The sequence below is a fragment of the Bufo bufo genome, chromosome 6, assembly GCF_905171765.1.
Source record: "Bufo bufo chromosome 6, aBufBuf1.1, whole genome shotgun sequence".
Lineage (NCBI taxonomy): Eukaryota > Metazoa > Chordata > Amphibia > Anura > Bufonidae > Bufo > Bufo bufo.
In genome coordinates, this window is record NC_053394.1 from 137941047 (window position 1) to 137960293 (window position 19247).

Genomic DNA, 19247 nt, shown 5'->3' on the forward strand with positions numbered 1-19247 from the left:
CGCAATTTTAGACCTGGCATGAGCGGGGAGAACTAATCGTTGTGCTGCCATCTACACCTTAAATATGCCTAATTTAGGTGTATTTCAGAATAGTAAATGACCCCCTAAATGTCTTGGCTATGATCTATCTCTCCTAACTCCCTCTATACTTCCCTATACACATATGCAGTGTAAGGAGGTGGGCGTAAGGAGGTAATGGACAGGATAGGAGTGGTCGGGGTGGCAAAGAGGGTGGTCATAGTCTTCACGATGGCAAACCCTGCTCCAGCACTCTCCCAGGTCGTACGTGCAGTGAAGTGGAGGGGTGCATCCTGGACTTTGGGTTGTCCTGCCTGGGGGTGGCTGGAGTGCCCTTGATGTTAGGTGAGCAACAGGGTGCAAAGCAGGAGAACAGGGAAGAAAAACCTGAGTAGGAAGACCAAAGACCAGGCTGTCCTGATTATACTGAAATAAATTCTTTATATTACGGATTAGATGATGAGTTCACAGTACAGATTCAAGCAGACTGTGTATATAGATGGCTATGATGGTGGTCCTTCCTGAGTCTCTTGCTGGAGTTACATGCAATCTTCCCAGATGACCAAAGGCATGCAATTGCTCTCAATATTTCCCTGCAGGGTGCAATCCTAGACAGGATGGCCAGTCCGTCTTAGTAGTGACCAGGCGCCAGAAGCAGCATGACCCAAACCACATGCAATAAAGTCTAAAGCCATATGTGTGCGTTACTTTTACTGTTTAAAGCATGGCCCTTTAAGGGAATCTGTCACCCCCGAAACACCGTCAAAACTAGAGTAGGCGGTGTACAGTGAAAGTGATGCTGAGTCTGGTAATGTGATTTTTATCTTCATACTCATGCACATTCTAATGCTGTGCTCCAAAAAATAGCTGTAAAATGCATTGAGCTGACACTCGTGCTTATGCTCATAATGGAGAGGACTTATAGAGAAGTCCTCTCAATGCATTTGGTGGGTTTGTGGGAGCACAGTGTCGGAATGCAAGTGAGTATGAAGATAAAAATTACATAATTGGACTCACACTAAACACTGCTTACTCTAGTTCAAGGGGTGTTTTGGAGCGGACAAATGGTCCTCAACCTTCTGCAATAATTCAGTTCCTAACAAAGTTGCTTTTCTGGGAGCTTTAACTCACAGGAAAGGTGTCTTCCTGGAGAAGGGTTCATTCTTGTCACACACTAAACAGGTATTTTCTATGGCTTGCTTACCAGAAGAATCTGTAACCTCGGGAAATGGGTCCAGACCACTACAGCTATTACTGCCAGTTAACTTTTTCCTACCCATATTCAGCCTTTTTAAAATACACTGTGTATAGCAAAGTCACATTAGCTATTTGTACCGTTTAAGTGCATAGTTAACATCTCAGAAAGCATCCTAACAACTTTAACAGTGAACCATTTCATGACTTTGGCAGTGAACCAGCAAGTCACTGCACATACACATTCAGTACAGACAAATGTTTATGTGCATTTAATGGGGAGAGAGGAGAATGGTGCTTTCAGACCCTTCTGCCAGCGACTTATCTCCTGGAAGAACAAAAAGGTTTGGGCAAAAATATTCACTTTGCCCAATCCTTTTCTCCTCCAACATCATCTGTCACGGAGAGTTGGGAGCTCCCCATACACATTAGACTACTACTACTACTAATAATAATAATAAAATGTATTTATATAGTGCCACCCTATTCTGCAGCGCTTTACAAATTCATAGGGTTCATGTACAAAACAAATATAACTGGCTAATATGCAACTGAAACACTAGGAGTCAGGGCCCTGCTTACAATCTATGAGGAATTGGGGTGACACATAGAGGTAGTTGATTGTGATAAGTAGGATTTGAGCCATTATTAACTGACAGGAGTGGTGCCGGCCGATCTGCTTCGGGTTTGGGAATACTAGGGGATCAAGTTTAGGCCAGAGGGAGTTGGTGGGGGAGAGGTTTAGTCTGGGAAAAGTCAGTTTAGGTAGCTTGATAAGCCTGCCTGAAAAGAAGTGTTTTTAAGGCACGTTTGAAGGTTGTGAATTGACCTAGTATTCTGGGGCAGAGTATTCCAGAGAGTAGGTGAAGCTCGAGAAAAGTCTTGAAGACAGGAGTGAGAGGTACGAATTATGGAGGTTATTAATCTTAGGTCGCTAACAGAACGGAGAGCACGAGTAGGGTGGTAGATGGAGATGAGGGAGGAGATATATGGAGGTGCAGCACTGTGGAGAGCTTTGTGGGTGAGGGTGAGAAGTTTGAACTGTATTCTGTGGTGGATGGGCAACCAGTGAAGTGCCTGGCACAGACTAGTAGCATCAGTGTAGCGGTTGATAGATGGGCCTGGCTGTAGCATTTAGGACAGACTGAAGGGGGGGAGAGTTTAGTGAGAGGGAGACCGATTAGTAATGCATTGCAGTAGTCAAGACGAGAATGAATCAAGGCAACAACAAGAGTTTTTGCCGTTTCCACCGTAAGAAAAGGGCGGATTCAGAGTCAAATGTGGCCCCAAAACAGCGGGCATGTTGCACAGGAGTTAAAATAGTGCTCCAGACCGAAATTAAAATATCAAGCTTAGGTAAGTTAGTAGATGGGGAAAGACAAGAAGTTCAGTTTTTTGAGAGGTTCCGTTTTAGATACAGAGAGGACATGATGTTAGAGACAGCTGCCAGACAATTACTGGTGTTTTGGAGTAAAGCAGGGGTGATGTCAGGAGATGAAGTTTATAGTTGGGTTCGTCAGCATAGAGATGGTATCGAAAGCCAAATCTACTGATAGTCTGTCCGATGGGGAGAGAAGAGTAGAGGACCTAGTACTGAGCCCTGAGGAACACCGACACCAAGAGGAAGAGGAGAAGAACAAGAGCCAGCGAATGATACACTAAAGGAGCGGCCAGAGAGATAGGAAGATAACCAAGAGAGAGCAGTGTCCTTAAGGCCAATTGAGTAGAGCATGGTGAGGAGGAGTTTATGGTCCACGGTATCAAACGCTACAGAGAGATCCAGCAGAATCAGTAGAGAATAGTCACCATTTCTTTTTGCTGTTAGGAGATCGTTAGACACTTTAGTAAGGGCAGTTTCTGTAGAGTGAAGAGGGCAAAAGGCAGATTGTAAGGGGTCAAGAAGAGAGGTTACTACTACTACTACACTAATGTGATTGGGGGTCTGTAGTCTTCCTATATACTTTAAGCCAAATTCACACATCAGTGTTCAGTGTTTTCCATCAGTGATTGTGAGCCAAAGCCATGTGTGGAGAATACACAGAGATAAGGTGAGAAAATTGCAGCCAGACACCTTTGCCAGCAGCTTATCTCTGATGAGAACAAAAGGATTGGGCATGTTGAAATTCAACAGTTTAACTTTTTTTTCCACTATCATTGGTTGATGGGGAAAGTTTGGACACCCCCATAGGCAAGCTTTAGTGTCAACAGCCCATATCCACTAATCATGAATCTCTATGCAGTGCCCCCTGCAGGAATATCAGAACAGTGGCCGTCAGTGCCTCAGTAGCAGCCCATGATAAGACCTTAGATTCCACCGTAGCCGCCAGATCAATATCCTGCCTAAACCTTGATATTTACAGAATGCCAGCAGAGTTATTAAGTGACTCTTCTGTGACGGTTCTTGTGTTTTCAAGTCTTTAGTGGGAATTTTGATTTTCCATTTCAGGAGTGTTGTGAAAACAGTCAACAATAGATTAGTCTGCTGATAAAACACTTGACAGGTGAGATTTTCAAAAGAGGGACATGGCTGTATTATGCTTGTATAAATCTTCCAGGTTAGACTGGGTTAACATGCTTTAATCAGCCTTCCTCCTAGATCTGCAGGACCTCCACCTCCAGCAACTTACCTAAAGAAGGCTAAATAGTGGTCAAAGCCTGAGTCTGCACTACTGAGATACTCTGGTGACATGTACCCTCCAGATGTCTGTTTGGTACAGTCAGTGTGGTCATGGAACCATCCCAAGTAGAGATGAGCGAATCAAATCCCACGAAGCGGAATTTGATCCAAAGTTCAGATAAATTTGATTCGCCTTGAAGCTGAATTTCCTCGTGCTTCATGTAAGCAAATCGATTTAACTGGAAATAGTGTAAAAAAACAAAAAAAATCATACTTACCTACTCCATTTGCCTCGCGATGGGCCGCCAGCCTCCATCTTGATTGAAGATCTCGGCTGAAATCCCGTGCGTGGTGATGTATGACATCACCACGTTTGGCCGGCGTGATGACGTAAACGTAGATTTTGCGCCAGATCTTCAAGCAAGATGGCGGCGGGCCGGCCTGTTGTGAGCAAATGGAGGAGGTAAATTTGATTTAAAAAAAATAACTATGTTAATTTTACACAGTTTTTACACTCAGATGCCTCTGAGGGGTACAATGACGGGGGCGGCGCTATTGCAGCTCCCTGTCATTGCACCCACTACTTACAAAAAAAAAAGAGCTCTGTGACGAAGTAATTAGTCATGAAGCTAATTTTTTTGTAAAATTTGGCGAATTTTCATTTTTAATGTGTTTTTTTTTTTCCATTTCCATGGAAAACTCCTTTAAATTATGAGTACGTCCTCTGTTGAACTCCATGCTGGAGAATCCCAGGGTAGTATAGGGTATTTTCAATCATATCCTTGATGATCAACTTCATCTCCTGTCCGTCCTACTGACATGTGATAGCTTTGCCGTGGAAGAGTTCTACCTGGCAAGTATGGCTGTATTTGCATCAAATAAATAGTAAATAGCAGAGACGCTGGATTGGGGGGGGGAAGGGAGTCCTGCTCACTATCACTGCCATTTACAAGTTCTCACTTTTAAAGGTATCACTTTCCTGGAGAATCTAACGTTAAAGTCTGCGGGGGAATTTATCATGAGAGGAATATCTGCGCCAAATCAAGTCAAAACATGGCTGGCCTGAGGTTCCGCCGGATGGATGGGAGCAACACAGCTCTAAGGTTTTTCTCACTGTACTGGCTGAACAGCCTGACACTATGGGTACCGCTATGCTTGGCCCTGGTGGGCCTCACTTCTCTGGGTGCCTGCTGCTCTGGCCTACTTACTGGCCATAACCAACTGACCCTTTGGCAGGAACAGTGACTTATATATAACCGGCCCACTTCTCCCAAGTGGGTCATGATGTAGTGTCCCACTAGATAGGCGTGGGCACTACACAAGGGTCAATTGGTGTGCGCGTTACTCCTACTCACAAGGGACAGAAATGTTATATTTAATTGTGCATTTTATGTATTTTCTAATGTGTTTTTATATGCATTTCCCCTGTGTAATGTGTAAGCAGGCCTAGTTGGGTGTAGTTAGACATCCCAGACACTAGAGGGAGATAGGGAGCCCCTAGTATAAATATCCAGGCCCAGACAGGGAGAGTTAGTTCAGAGTCAGGAGTCTGCAGAAACAGAAGTTAGAAGGCACCAGCCAGAAACCTGCTTAGGGCCTCCTCCTGACATGCAGCTAGACAGCCCAGGCTACTAGTTGTTACCAGGAGGCTAGTAGAGGGATCCTAGCCTACCTGCGGATCAAGAGAGCCTTAGTTAGCTTTGAAGACACCCCAGTTGCAGGACAGCACCTCCTGGGAGAAACCACAGCCCGTCATCAGTAAAGCAAGTATATTACAGGCAAAGATAAGTAACCCTGATAGGCAGATGCATTAGGAAGAAAAGCAAGGATTTAATACGAGAGGAAGATATATATATATAACAAGGATTTAAGCCACCATTTAGGCATCGGGCGTTGGATTGAAACCAGACAGGAGTTCTAGAAAAGGACAGTGTACGCTATTTCTGAGGAAAGGTACAACCTGATTCTGAGTGCATTATGGATTTACCCTCTGAGTATCTTGCATAATTACTACCTGCCATCGTGTGGAATAAAGCCTGCTTGTAAAGCTGTGATCTAAAGGACTGTGTTACCATCTGTATGTACAAAGTTGGACTGTTCAGTAAAGCAACGTTTGGTTCACTATACCATCTGTGTACCTCAATTATTCCAACTATAAATCGGTGTGCCACCGTTACAGGCACTGGCGTCACGAATCCAAAAGGGACCTTGCCCCAGGCACTCAAAATACCTGTAACATCCAGGGCACCTCACACAACATCAGGCCTGGTCCCCATATACCGAGTGTGCCCCAGAGGAACTGTGTCTACCTCTCTTTCACTGCTGCATGCCTGCCCAGGGTTCTCTAATATAGTGAGCAACCCTCGATTGCCTATAACCGTGACCTCGCTTCGCTATACCCTGCAGGTCTGGCGTGCTGCAATGACATCATCTGACCCACCAGCAGGGCCAGTTTTAGACAAAATGTGGCCCTGGCAAAATCAAAAAGTGGGGCCCCCAAATCTTGTAATATGTACTAACAACACAGTTACATTTTGTCGATTCTGGTCCTCCCTCACAGATTTACACCCCATAAAGCTCCTCACACAGTTCTTCACCCTCACCCTCATGGCCCCAGAATAGCCACATCTGACACCAAACTGTTAGCGGTTTTTCTCTGGCAGGTTTATGATGGTTATATGATGAGGCATCAGACCTCCAACCCCGTGAATATTTCCCCTGTGCAATGAATATCCGGTTTGCTTCTGATCAGGAGATACAACAGCCCTGACTTAACATAGGTTGTTAAATATCTGAAATCTTTATTTCCCAGCACATATTTATAGGGCTTATTGGGGGTGGGCGCATATTGTCTCTCAAGATCCAATTGGAACAATCCTGGTATTTCTTAGGAGGCCTTGGGAGACATGTTTGTTAAGATACAGTTGGAACTAGAGTTGTTGCGATACCAAATTTTTGATTCGGTTTCGATACCATGAAAAAGTATTGCGATACTCGATACCATTCGATACCACGCGAAAAAAATAAACAAAAAAAGCCACGTGCATTCCTCATTTTTAAAAATGGCGAATCGCGCAGTTTTTATTTTATTTTTTCTGTTCCGGCATTCACCACCTAGATTTTTTTTTTATATTTTAATAGTTTGGACTTTTCTGACGTGGCGATGTAATATGTTTATTTATATATTTTATATGTGAAATTGGAAAAGGGGGGTTATTTATTCTTCATATTTTAGTGTTTTTTTTTTTTTCACTTTTTATTTAATAACTATTTCCCCCCTTAGGGGCTAGAACCTGGGATCTTTCATCCCTTTTCCTATTCACCCTGATAGATCTCTATCAGGGTGAATAGGACTCCACACTGTCCCTGCTGCTCTGTGCTTTGTGCACACAGCATCAGGGATGTTACCATGGCAACCAGGGCTTCCTGGCTGCCATGGTAAACCGATCGGAGCCCCAGGCTTACACAGCTGGGGCTCCGATCAGAAGCTGCCACTGCACCACCAATGAGGGGGAGTGGAGAGGTCCCTGTGGCCACTGCCACCAATGATTTTAATACTGGAGGGTTGAGAGGGGCCGGCGCACTGTGCCACCAATGATTTTAATGGGATGGGGGATTGAGGGGGGGGGGGCACACTGCACCACCAATGATTTTACCCCTTTATACAGGAGGCGGGTACTAGCAGATCAGCGGCAGTTAACTGCCGCTGATCGCAGCTCCCTGTCAGGGGCAGGGTGCCGGCAATGCGATTCTGCTGCCGGCACCCGCCTCCTGTATGTGTTAAAGACTGACTACTGTATATGAGTCCAGACTTTCACTATTAGGCCACACAGAGCGGCGCCCAGCGATGTCCCAGCACTCACCATTAGTCCTGGGCGCCGCTCCGTTCGCCCGCAGTGCCCCATTACTGTCTCCTCTCCTGCTCCACATGCTGCTGATTACTATCGGAGCGATGGGAGGAGACATCAGCTTCACTAGTGGGCGTTCCTTCTCCCTGGCTGTAGCGCTGTCCAATCGCAGCGCAGGGAAAAGGAACGCCCCCTAGTGAAGCTGATGTCTCCTCCCATCGCTCCGATAGTAATCCTATCATTGGGGGCGCAGTGCGCCCGCCCCTCCGCCCCTCTCTTCTCATTGCCGCCCCTCCTCCGCCCATCTCTTCTCATTGCCGCCCCTCTCTTCTCATTGGTGGCAGCGGCAGCAGCACAGGGGGGAGGGAGGACAGCTTCCTTCTCCCCGTGCTGCTGAGAGAGAACATGAGCGCGCCGATAGCAGCGCGCTCATGTTCAGAGATACTAGACTGCGCAGAAGCGCAGCCCAGTATCGAAAAAACGGAAATCCCGGTATCGTATCGATACCGGGACAAAAGTATCGATTGGGTATCGAAATTTCGATACCCGCAACAACCCTAGTTGGAACTTTGTTAAACAATGCTGGTATCTGCTATATACAATACATGAAAAGGGTTATTTTACATTGAACAGGTTTTTCTCTACATGCTAATAAGTTGAATAGGTTATCATAGGTTGCTTGTATGTGAGGTGAGATGTTAAATAGCCTTTTGTTTAGGGAGGCTGCTATTGTGTCCTGCAACTGGCAGGGTGTGATATGTGCTAATTCGGGGTACTGTATTCCACAAGAGATAAGGCTTGTATAATCTATGTCTAATCTGTGATGTATCAAAAGTAAGATTTATGAAAAATCCCTTTCACCCCCTACCCTCACAGCAATGAGTTCCCCTCACTCATGGCATCTGAGAATGTCAAAAACCAGAAGCATTGGATTCCTCTTCAGGAGTGATAGTGATTTCTATACAGACTAAGGCCTCATGCACACACATCCGTGTGCATTCCATATTTTGCGGAACTGAACAGCTGGCCCTTCATAGAACAGTATTATCCTTTTCCGTAATGCGGACAATAATAGGACATGTTCTATTTTTTTGCGGAACGGAAATATGGACATACGGAAAACAGAATGCACACGGAGTAACTTCTGTTTTTTTTGCGGACCCATTGAAGTGAATGTTTTCGCATACGACCTGCAAAAAAAACGGAATGGACATGGAAAGAAAATACGTTTGTGTGCATGAGCCCTAAGGCTACATTCACACGACCGTATGTGTTTTGCGGTCCGAAAATTGCGGATCCACAAAAAAAACGGATGATGTTCCGTATGGAAATCGTTTTTTTGGCGGATCCATTGTAACAATGCCTATCCTTGTCAGCAAAACAGACATGTTTTATCTTTTTTGCGGGGCTACGGAACGGACATACGGATGCGGATAGCACACGGTGTGCTGTCTGCATTTTCTGCGGACCCATTGAGATGAAAGGATCCACATGCTATCAGCAAAAAAACGGAATGTACACGGGAACAAAATGCGTTAGTGTAAATCAATTTACATCTGATTATTGTAAGTTGTGGTCCACTTGGGGGACTTACAAAAATTAAAAAAAATTAAAAAGTTTGAAAGTCATTGCGAATAAAAAAACTAAAATCACCCCCATTCCCCCAAAATAAAAAGAAACTAAAAAAAATATAGTATTATGGGCATTGCTGCATGCGAAAACTATACTATTTAAATATTTTTTAAAAGTTAGCCCATATGGTGAATGGCGTAACAGATTTTTTTTTTTAAAAAGGCTGATTCGCAATGACTTAGCATTGAGCTCTATAGCTCAGTGGTTAAGGTTCTTGCCTTTAATGTAGATGGTTGTGAGTTCAAATCCCCACAGAAACTGTTCAAAATAGAGTCTAATTAGACTTGTATACACAGGTGTCGCCAAGCATAATGACCATGCTAGGGAATTACCACTTTCATGTTCATAACACTGACTCCATATATATAGCACACATCCATATATGGAGTCAGAGCAGGGACTCCTAAGCTGGGAAGTTCCCCACTCTGGAGTCCCAACTGTTCAACCATTTGTGATCTGTCTAGACCAAGCATGTCAAACTCAAAGGCTAACATGGGCCAAAAAAAACAAAATTTAAGTTTATGTGGGCCCGCATCAAAAAAAAAAAAAAAATCGTACATTTCATAGAACAACATTGTTGTTTTCATGACTGCTGACCCCCAACATCCCGTTGCCCAATAACACAAGTGAGACCTATATATATATACAAATATTAAACTTCACTATAAGACGCACCTAGGTTTTTTGAGGAGGAAAATAAGAAAAATATATTTTTAACCAAAAGTTGTGCTTTTGGTGGGCTTTGAATTAATGGTGGTCTGTGCATGACACTATTATGGGGGATCTGTGGATGACGCACTGTCATGTGGGGGATCTGTGGATGGCACTGTTATGGGGGATCTGTGGATGGCACTGTTATGGGGGATCTGTGGATGGCAACTGTTATGGGGGATCTGTGGATGGCGCTGTTATGGGGGATCTGTGGATGGCGCTGTTATGGGGGATCTGTGGATGGTGCTGTTATGGGGGATCTGTGGATGGCACTGTTATGGGGATCTGTGGATGGCACTGTTATGGGGGATCTGTGGATGGCACTGTTATGGGGATCTGTGGGTGGCACTGTTATGGGGGATCTGTGGATGGCACTGTTATGGGGGATCTGTGGATGGTGCTGTTATGGGGGATCTGTGGATGGCACTGTTATGGGGATCTGTGGATGGCACTGTTATGGGGATCTGTGGATGGCACTGTTATGGGGGATCTGTGGATGGCGCTGTTATGGGGGATCTGTGGATGGTGCTGTTATGGGGGATCTGTGGATGGTGCTGTTATGGGGGATCTGTGGATGGCACTGTTATGGGGAATCTGTGGATGGCACTGTTATGGGGATCTGTGGATGGCACTGTTATGGGGGATCTGTGGATGGCACTGTTATGGGGAATCTGTGGATGGCACTGTTTTGGGGGATCTGTGGATGGCACTGTTATGGGGGATCTGTGGATGGCGCTGTTATGGGGGATCTGTGGATGGTGCTGTTATGGGGATCTGTGGATGGCACTGTTATGGGGATCAGTGGAAGGCACTGTTATGTGGGATCTGTGGATGGCACTGTTATGGGGGATCTGGGATGGCACTGTTATGGGGATCAGTGGATGGTACTGCTATGGGGTGGGATATCTGTGGATGGCCTTGTATTTGGGGTGGGGGGAATCTGAGGATGCATTGTTATGGGGTGGGGGATCTGTGGATGGTGCTGTTATGGGGGATCTGTGGATGGCACTGTTATGAGGTGGGGGATCTGTGGATTGGGAACTGTTATGGGGGGGGATATCTGTGGATGGCATTTGTTGAGAGGTGGGTGGATCTTGGATGGAACTGTTTATGGGGGGGATCTGTGGATGACACTGCTATATGTCTCCACAGATCCCCCTCATACCAGTGTCCCCCAATACACCGGGGCCCCGCTGCGCACCCGAAGTATTTATAAACGTGAATCTTATCCTGTTATTAAGTTGAACTAACGCTGCCCTCTCCCATGTTCCCCTGTTCCCCTGTATCCCCACAGCACTTACTTAAGCTTCCATAGCAGGCAGAGCGGACGGCACCAGTAACGTCACTCACTGACGTCGCGCGTCTGCTCCGCCTGCTTCATTCATAAAGTGGGAGGAGCAGGCGCTTGACGTCAGTGAGTGACGTTACTGCTGCCGTCCGCTCTGCCTGCTATTGAAGCTTAAGTAAGTGCTATGGGGATACAGGGGAACATGGGAGAGGGCAGCGTTAGTTCAACTTAATAACAGGATAAGGATTCACGTTTATAAATACTTTGGTGAGCGGCGGGGCCCGGTGTAAGAGTACAGTGACTGCACCGGGCCCCGCCCCTAGTTACGGACTCCAGCCCCTCCTCTCTCCCGGCTCATACATAGCAGTGCATCTTTGCCGGGCCGCATGTTTGACACCCATGGTCTAGACTGAAGCAGGACCCCGCTTACTTGTACTGCCCACCAGGCTTCAAATACTCCACTGATGATTAACTCCCCCAATGTATCCAGTCAAGGAAAACCAGTGTGATCTAAATTAATCATCTGCACAAATATTTTTCCTGTACTGATATTGTAGTTCAGAGAAAGTGTACCAGTTAAATTCTAGAGTACTTGGCTCAAAGATGTCTAGACTGGATTCAACTCAGCTGTGAGAAATATTAGCTACAGGTTTTCCAGATCTGGATGTTAATGAGAACGACCCCATTCATTGACATCAAGCAAAAACTGGAAACCCCCACTGAGGAGCTGTAATTTTAGTAATTTTAAGGAGTTGTATCATCTCAGACTTTGCTGGCATATCACAACGATATACCATCAAAGGCAAATAGGTGTCGGTCCCGTCACCTATCTCCAGAACGGGACCTCGAAAGTGAAGGATATCGCACCGTGCAGAGAGCCCTCCATTGATTTGTATGAGAGGTCCGAAAATATTCAGCGCACCGCTCCATTTACTTCTGTGGGACTGCCAAAGATAGCTGAGCCAGCACTTGGTTATTTTTGGTACCCCCAAAGAAATGAATGGAGAACACTCCACGCAAGCAGGGTCCGTGCCCCATTTACTTGTATGGGACTTCCAGAGATAGCTAACCAGCTTTTCTATCTATTTTTGCCAACCCCATAGAAATTAATGGAAGTCGGCCGTGCATTGGTGGCTGCTATCCACACACGTGGGGGATCCCTTTCTGGATATTGGACCTATCAGACATTGGTGGCATATCCTAGTGATATGACGAGACAACCTCTTTTAAGGGTTATTCCCAACTTAAATAAATATGGCACCTCCAGATTCTTATTGTTCACCTTTTTTTTTTTTTTTTTTCACCCCAACAGGCTACTTGTTACTGGGTCTCATTATGATGCTGGTCGTTCTGGAGACATTCTGTGAACTTCAGGAGTTGAAAATGTTCCGTAAAATGTTCTATGTGAAGAAGACAAAAGACGAAGATCAGGAGAACATAGTAGAGCATGACGAGCTGGCCTTCTCCTCCATCTCCGACCAAGTTGACTCGTTCAAGGAGGAACACAAACTCAGCGAACCGTTTGTGGCTTTACAACCAGTGGTTAATTACACAAGTGATGGCTCTATAAATAATGAATAGTAAAGCCGAGGACAAGCAAGGGCTCCGCTGGGGGCTGCATGCCTTGATTTCAAATCTTGCACAAGTCAGCCTATTTATCAGTTCCTGGTACCACTGTTAAGCCATTTATGCACATATTTACACCATTTTGCATTGACCGACACTAAAGGACCTTTTACATGGGCTAATCGGGAACCAATGTTTGTGGAACATTTGTACATTTCATCATTGGCACATGTAAACTTCCCCCATTGAGGCGGCTTCTCGTTTATCAGTTGATCATTTCTTTTATACGGGTATAAACATATGATGTAAATGAACGGCCGCACTAACGATCATAACTATGATCGATCGTTCATGCACCCATTCATTCAGGCAACTACCTGCCTATGTAAAAGGTCATTAAACGAGTGCTAAATATTCGATTGGTGCACATTATGAGCAAAAGTCCAGGTGTTTTTACATACAGGCACAAGCTTTGAATTTGGCCAGCTGACATATATTAGGCTACCTGCACACATTGTGGATTACGTGCATTTTTTCCGTGCGGATTATCGTGCAGTAAAAATGAAGCGTAATACAGTACCAGCAAAGTTAATGAGATTTGATAGATCTCATCTACACTTTGCGTCAATTGTTTCTGCAGATTTGTAGAGCGGATTTCACCCTGTGCAAAACAAAGGGTGAGATTGGTGCACATTCGCATCAAAGTCTGCAACAAAATTCACAAATAACACATGCGGATTTAGGTGCAGAAACTAAGGTGCTGAGAAAGCTGCACAGAAAATCTGACTGTAAACATGCGATCCTGTAAACACTCCCCGAAATGCTTGGGTTCCTCATATTTACATGGTCTCCGACGCCTGCGTCCCTCTAGATCCCTGCACGGCTACAGCTGCATCTCCCTATCGCGTACAGATAACAACATTCGGGGGTGAGGGGTCGGTTCCAGCCAATAGCAGGCCGCGCCGGTGACTTACTCTTCTAGCTTCACGTGAGACGTCACTGCCTTTGCCTGCTATTGGCTGCACCCCAGATGCAAGGATTCAGAAGGACGCAGGGGTCGGACACCAGGTAAGTATGTTCTGTATGAGGGACCCTGGAATTTCAGGGGATGTTTACAGGATCAGATAACCCCTTTAAGGTGAGTAGATTTTATTGCAGAAATTTCGGAAACTTAAAAAGCGATTTCATACATTTGAATAGAATTTACAGAAATCCATGTGCCTGTCGTCACTATATTCCCATTCAAATGAATGGCACTGATTTTAAGTCTGCCTCATGTGAGGGCACCCCCAGCCCTATGCAAGATAGTATGTATGATAAGAAATTGCTTCTTCCTGTCCCCAAAATAGAGGGCATGGAAAGACTTTAACACACAAAATACAAATTTTACAAGGGCTGCAGAGTACCAAGAGAGTAGCAGAGTATCTTCCTCTGATACCATAATGGGCCACAAAGATCCAGGAGGGGAAAAAAACCATTTACCGTATTTTTCGTTTTATAAGACGCACTTTTTTCCCTCGAAAGTGGGGGGGGGGGAGTCACTGCATCTTATAAAATGAACATCACGCAAATTAGGTGGCTCAGGAGCTCTCACTAACAGCTCCTGGGCCTGCCATTAAACGGTTGGGCGGGTTGACGGCTTCACTTACTGCGCTCTGCTGCCGCCAGCCCGCGCTTTATTAGTTCGGCTGATTGGTGGCGAGTGCATCCTGCTATCCACACCTCCACCAATCAGCTTCCTTCCTATCTGACTATAACCCCCCTCATCCTTAGGTATCCACTCATATATTGCAGTATATGAGTGGATTCCTATGGATGGGGGGTGGGTTATAGTCATATTTAATATAAACACTGTCCAGGGACTGTTCTGTGATTATCACCTGTTTATATTAAATAAGACTATAACCCCCCTCATCCATCCGGATCCACTCATATACTGCAGTACATGGGTGGATTCCTATGAATGAGGGGGTTATAGTCATATGCCAATTACAGAACAGTCCCTGAACTGTACCTACAGTACATAAGTGTATTCTTTAGGATGATGGGCATTATAATCACTGAACAGTGTCATCCACAGATGCCCTTATAACAGTGCATCATCCAAAGATCCCCATAACAGTGTCATCCACAGATCCCCAGAACAGTGTTCATCCACAGATCCCCATAACAGTGTCATCCACAGATCCCCATAACAGTGTCATCCACACATCCCTCATACCAGTGTCATCCACAGTTCCCCCCATATCAGTGTGTCATCCACAGATCCCCATAACAGTGTTATCCACAGATCCCCATAACAGTATCATCCACAGATCCCCCATAACAGTATAATCCACAGATCCCCCATAACAGTGTCATCCACAGTTCCCCCCATATCAGTGTATCATCCACAGATCCCCCATAACAGTGCGTCATCCACAGATCCCCTCCATAACAGTGTCATCCACAGACCACCATTAGTTTAAAACCCACCAAAAGCACACCTTTTGGTTCAAAATATTTTATTTATTTTTTTCCTTCTCAAAAACCTAGGTGCATCTTATAAAGCGAAAAATACGGTAACTGTTTTGGAGCCAATCACTTGCCACTAGGGCCTATTTCTTTAGTTCCAAACGTATTAAACTTTATAGGAGGTATGGTTTATCTTACCATCTGTACACAGTTATCACAGCTATTATAGTATGGTCCATATCACTTATCTTATACCAGCTGTACATTTATAATTATATGTCAGAAGATACTGGTGCTTCACCAACATAGAATGCATAATTATTGAAGGCCTTATGCAGCGTGTCATAAAACCCTCTATATCAGGGATCAGCAACCTACGGCACTCCAGCCGTTCTGAAATTAGAACTCCCAGAATCCTCCTTTCACTTCTAGGTAGTTAGAAGAATAGCTGAGTAAGAGTGCATGCTGGGAGTTGTAGTTTCACAGCAGCTGGGGAGCCGAAGGTTGCTGATCCCTGCTCTATAGCTTTAGGACCATGGTTATTTTAGACTTGTGCAAGTTCTGCACTGCCCTCTAGTGTCTACTGCACTTTTTGCTTCTGCAATTTCAGTTGTCATTATGTCAGAATTGCTTGACTTTATAGTATGGCGAATCTAAGGAATTTTAGACCTGCAGGGTAATGTAGTATTAGGCTGGGTTCACACGGGGGTTGCGGGAAAAGATCCGGGTGCGTTGCGGAAAAATGCAATATTTTTTTTGCGTGAGTGCAAAGCGTTTTAATGCGTTTTGCACTTGCGTGAGAAAAATCTGCATGTTTGGTACCCAGACCCGAACCCGGACTTCTTCACAGAAGTTCGGGTTTGGGATCGGTGTTGTGTAGATTTTATTATTTTCCCTTATAACATGGTTATAAGGGAAAATAATAGCATTCTTAATACAGAATAATTCTTAATACAGCTTAGGGATGGAGGGGTTAAAAAAATAAAATAAAAATTAAACTCACCTTAATCCACTTGTTCGCGCAGCCGGGCTCGTCTTCTTTCTTCTTCTTTGAGGACCTGGGAGGAAAAGGACCTTTGGTGACGTCACTGCGCTCATCACATGGTCCATAATCTATTATGATGTTCTGCAGCAGCTGAGGTGTATATTAGACTTTGTTCACATCTGCGTTAGTGACGTTCGCTGTTCTGCTCAGTCGTAGGAGCACAACGAAAATCACGGTAGAGCCGGATATGGCACCTCCGGACATCGGAGCCCAATTCAGATTTTTGCTATGGGGCCCTATAATTTTTTTGTACTCCCCCGATAGATGTAATTATTTTAAATGTATGGATAAGACAAAATTATGCAATATCTATTTTTGTAAGTATGAAAAGGCCCACGCTGACCACAATGTTATGGTACTGTGTAAGTTCATGAAATGTGGATTTTTTTTACTGAGTTATCCTTTTAATGTAAGTTATGGGCATTCATGAGCATAAAAATGTAGAAATCAATGGCATAAATTAAAGTATAGAAATGATTTTGCAGAAGCACCTCAGATCTCACTTGGATTCTAAGCATAGCCACCATTCACATATACAAATAACCTAACATTACTTATCTTTTACTGATCCGTTACATCCTGTTTTATACTCCAGAGCTGCACTCATTATTTTGTGGGTGGAGACACTGTGTGCATACATTACTGATCCTGTACTGATCCTGAGTTACATCCTGTATTATACTCCAGAGCTGCACTCACTATTCTACTGGTGGAATAACTGTGTACATACATTACATCACTTATCCTGTACTGATCCTGAGTTGCATCCTGTATTATTACTCCAGAGAGTCCAGAGCTGCACTCACTATTCTACTAGTGGAGACACTATGTACATACATTACTTATCCTGTACTGATCTAGAGTTACCTTCTGTATTATTCTACAGAGCTGCACTCACCATTCTGCTGGTGGAATAACTGTGTACATACATTACTTGTCCAGTACTGATCCTGAGTTACATCTTGTATTTTACCCCAGAGCTGCACTCACTATTCTACTGGTGGAATAACTATGTACATACATTACTTATCTTGTACTGATCTTGAGTTAGGATGCGGCCACACAGGGCAGCAATGCTTCAGTCAAGAACCATGTGGCCAATTAGCAGGCAACTTCCTTTAATTTTTACTAATTAAGACCGCACAATATAGTCGGTCTTCATTTGGCTGCTGTGGTCTTCATTAGTTAAATGAAAGGAAGCTAAAGGCTAATTGGCTGCGCGGTTAATGACTGCAGCACAGTCACAATCCGACTCTGTGTGGCCGTCCCCTTACATCCTGTATTTTAATCAAGACCTGCACTTATTATTCTGCTGATGGAGTCACTACAGTATGTACCAACATTACTTATCCTGTACTCTTCCTGAGTTGCCTTCTGTATTATACTCCAGAGCTGCACTTACTATTCTGCTGGTGGATTCACAGTATACATACATTACTTATCTTCTACTCATTCTGAATTACATCCTGTATTATACTTTAGAGCTGCACTCACTATTCTGCTGGTAGAGTCACTGTGTACATACACATTATATTACTTATCCTGTACTGATCCTGAGTTACATCCTGAATTATACTCCAGAGCTACACTCACTATTCTGCTGGTGGCTTCACAGTATACATACGTTACTTATCTTGTACTGATCCTGACTTACATCCTGTATGACACTTCAGAACTGCACTCACTATTCTGCTGCTGGAGTCACTCTGTACATACAGTATATTACTTATTCTGTATCGATCCTGAGTTATCCCTGTATTATACTCCAGAGCTGCATTCACTATTCTGCTGGTGGCGTCACTGTGTACATAAATTATTTATCCTGTATCGATCCAGAGTTACATCCTGTATTATACTCCAGAGCTGCACTCACTATTGTGCTGGTGAAGTCACTGTGTACATACGTTACTTTTCTTGTACTGATCCTGACTTACATCTTATATTACAATCCAGAGCTGTACTCACTATTCTGCTGATGGAGTCACTGTGTATATCCATTACTTATCCTGTACTGATCCTGAGTTACATCCTGTATTACACTCTAGAGCTGCACTCACTATTCTGCTGATGGAGTCACTGTATACATACATTACATTACTTACCCTGTACTGATGCTGAGTTACATCCTGTATTACACTCCAGAGCTGTACTCACTATTCTGCTGGTCGAGTCACTGTGTATATACATTACATTACTTATCCTGTACTGATTCTAACTTACATCTTGTATTATACTCCAGAGCTGCACTCACTATTCTGCTGGGAGAGTCACTGTGTACATACATGACTTATCTTTTACTGATCCTGAATTGAAGCCTGTATTATACTCCAGAGCTGTACTCACTATTCTGCTTGGTTGTTATTGGAACCCATCAGAACACGTATAGACAGACACCATTCTAACATCTTACTGGCCACCTATAACACATAGCACCAGAACAAGCTCTCTGTAGTGTAAAGACTGAACAAACAGGTCATAAAATGGGAATTTTTAACTGTAAGGTATTATACAGGCTGGCCCACGGAAAGTAGTGATAATATGACTAGATGAATGAGCAAGTGGATTGTTTTCTTTTTTATTATGCACAAGTCACAGAAGATCCTGACAGTGGTCCCCGGTCACGTCTCTGCATCTTTGGGCGGATTATGTTGGCTGATACTGCTTGTGATGCTGCGGATGGCGTTTGTGATGTTCTCCTTGCGTTCATCCAGGGGATGTGGATTGTTAGCGGACACTTTCTGCTTTAAATTTCCCCACAGATAAAAATCATATGTGGACAGGTCTGGGGTACGTGGCAGCCATCACCCCTTGCTCACAGTTTGTTCCTGTGTACACAGTTCATGAACCTGTGCCAGGGAGATCTGTGAGGTTGTA

General features: G+C 44.3%; 1 protein-coding gene across 1 annotated transcript in view; it reads left to right on the forward strand.

Annotated features, from left to right (window-relative positions):
• KCNK1 (potassium two pore domain channel subfamily K member 1) overlaps positions 1–13696 on the forward strand; it is a 58806-nt gene extending 45110 nt beyond the window's left edge. Inside the window, exon 3 of the mRNA XM_040437141.1 lies at positions 12621–13696. Coding sequence (XP_040293075.1) covers positions 12621–12889 — 269 coding nt within the window. The 3' untranslated portion in view covers positions 12890–13696. The remainder of the gene's footprint in view (positions 1–12620) is intronic.
• Positions 13697–19247: the final 5551 nt, after the last annotated feature.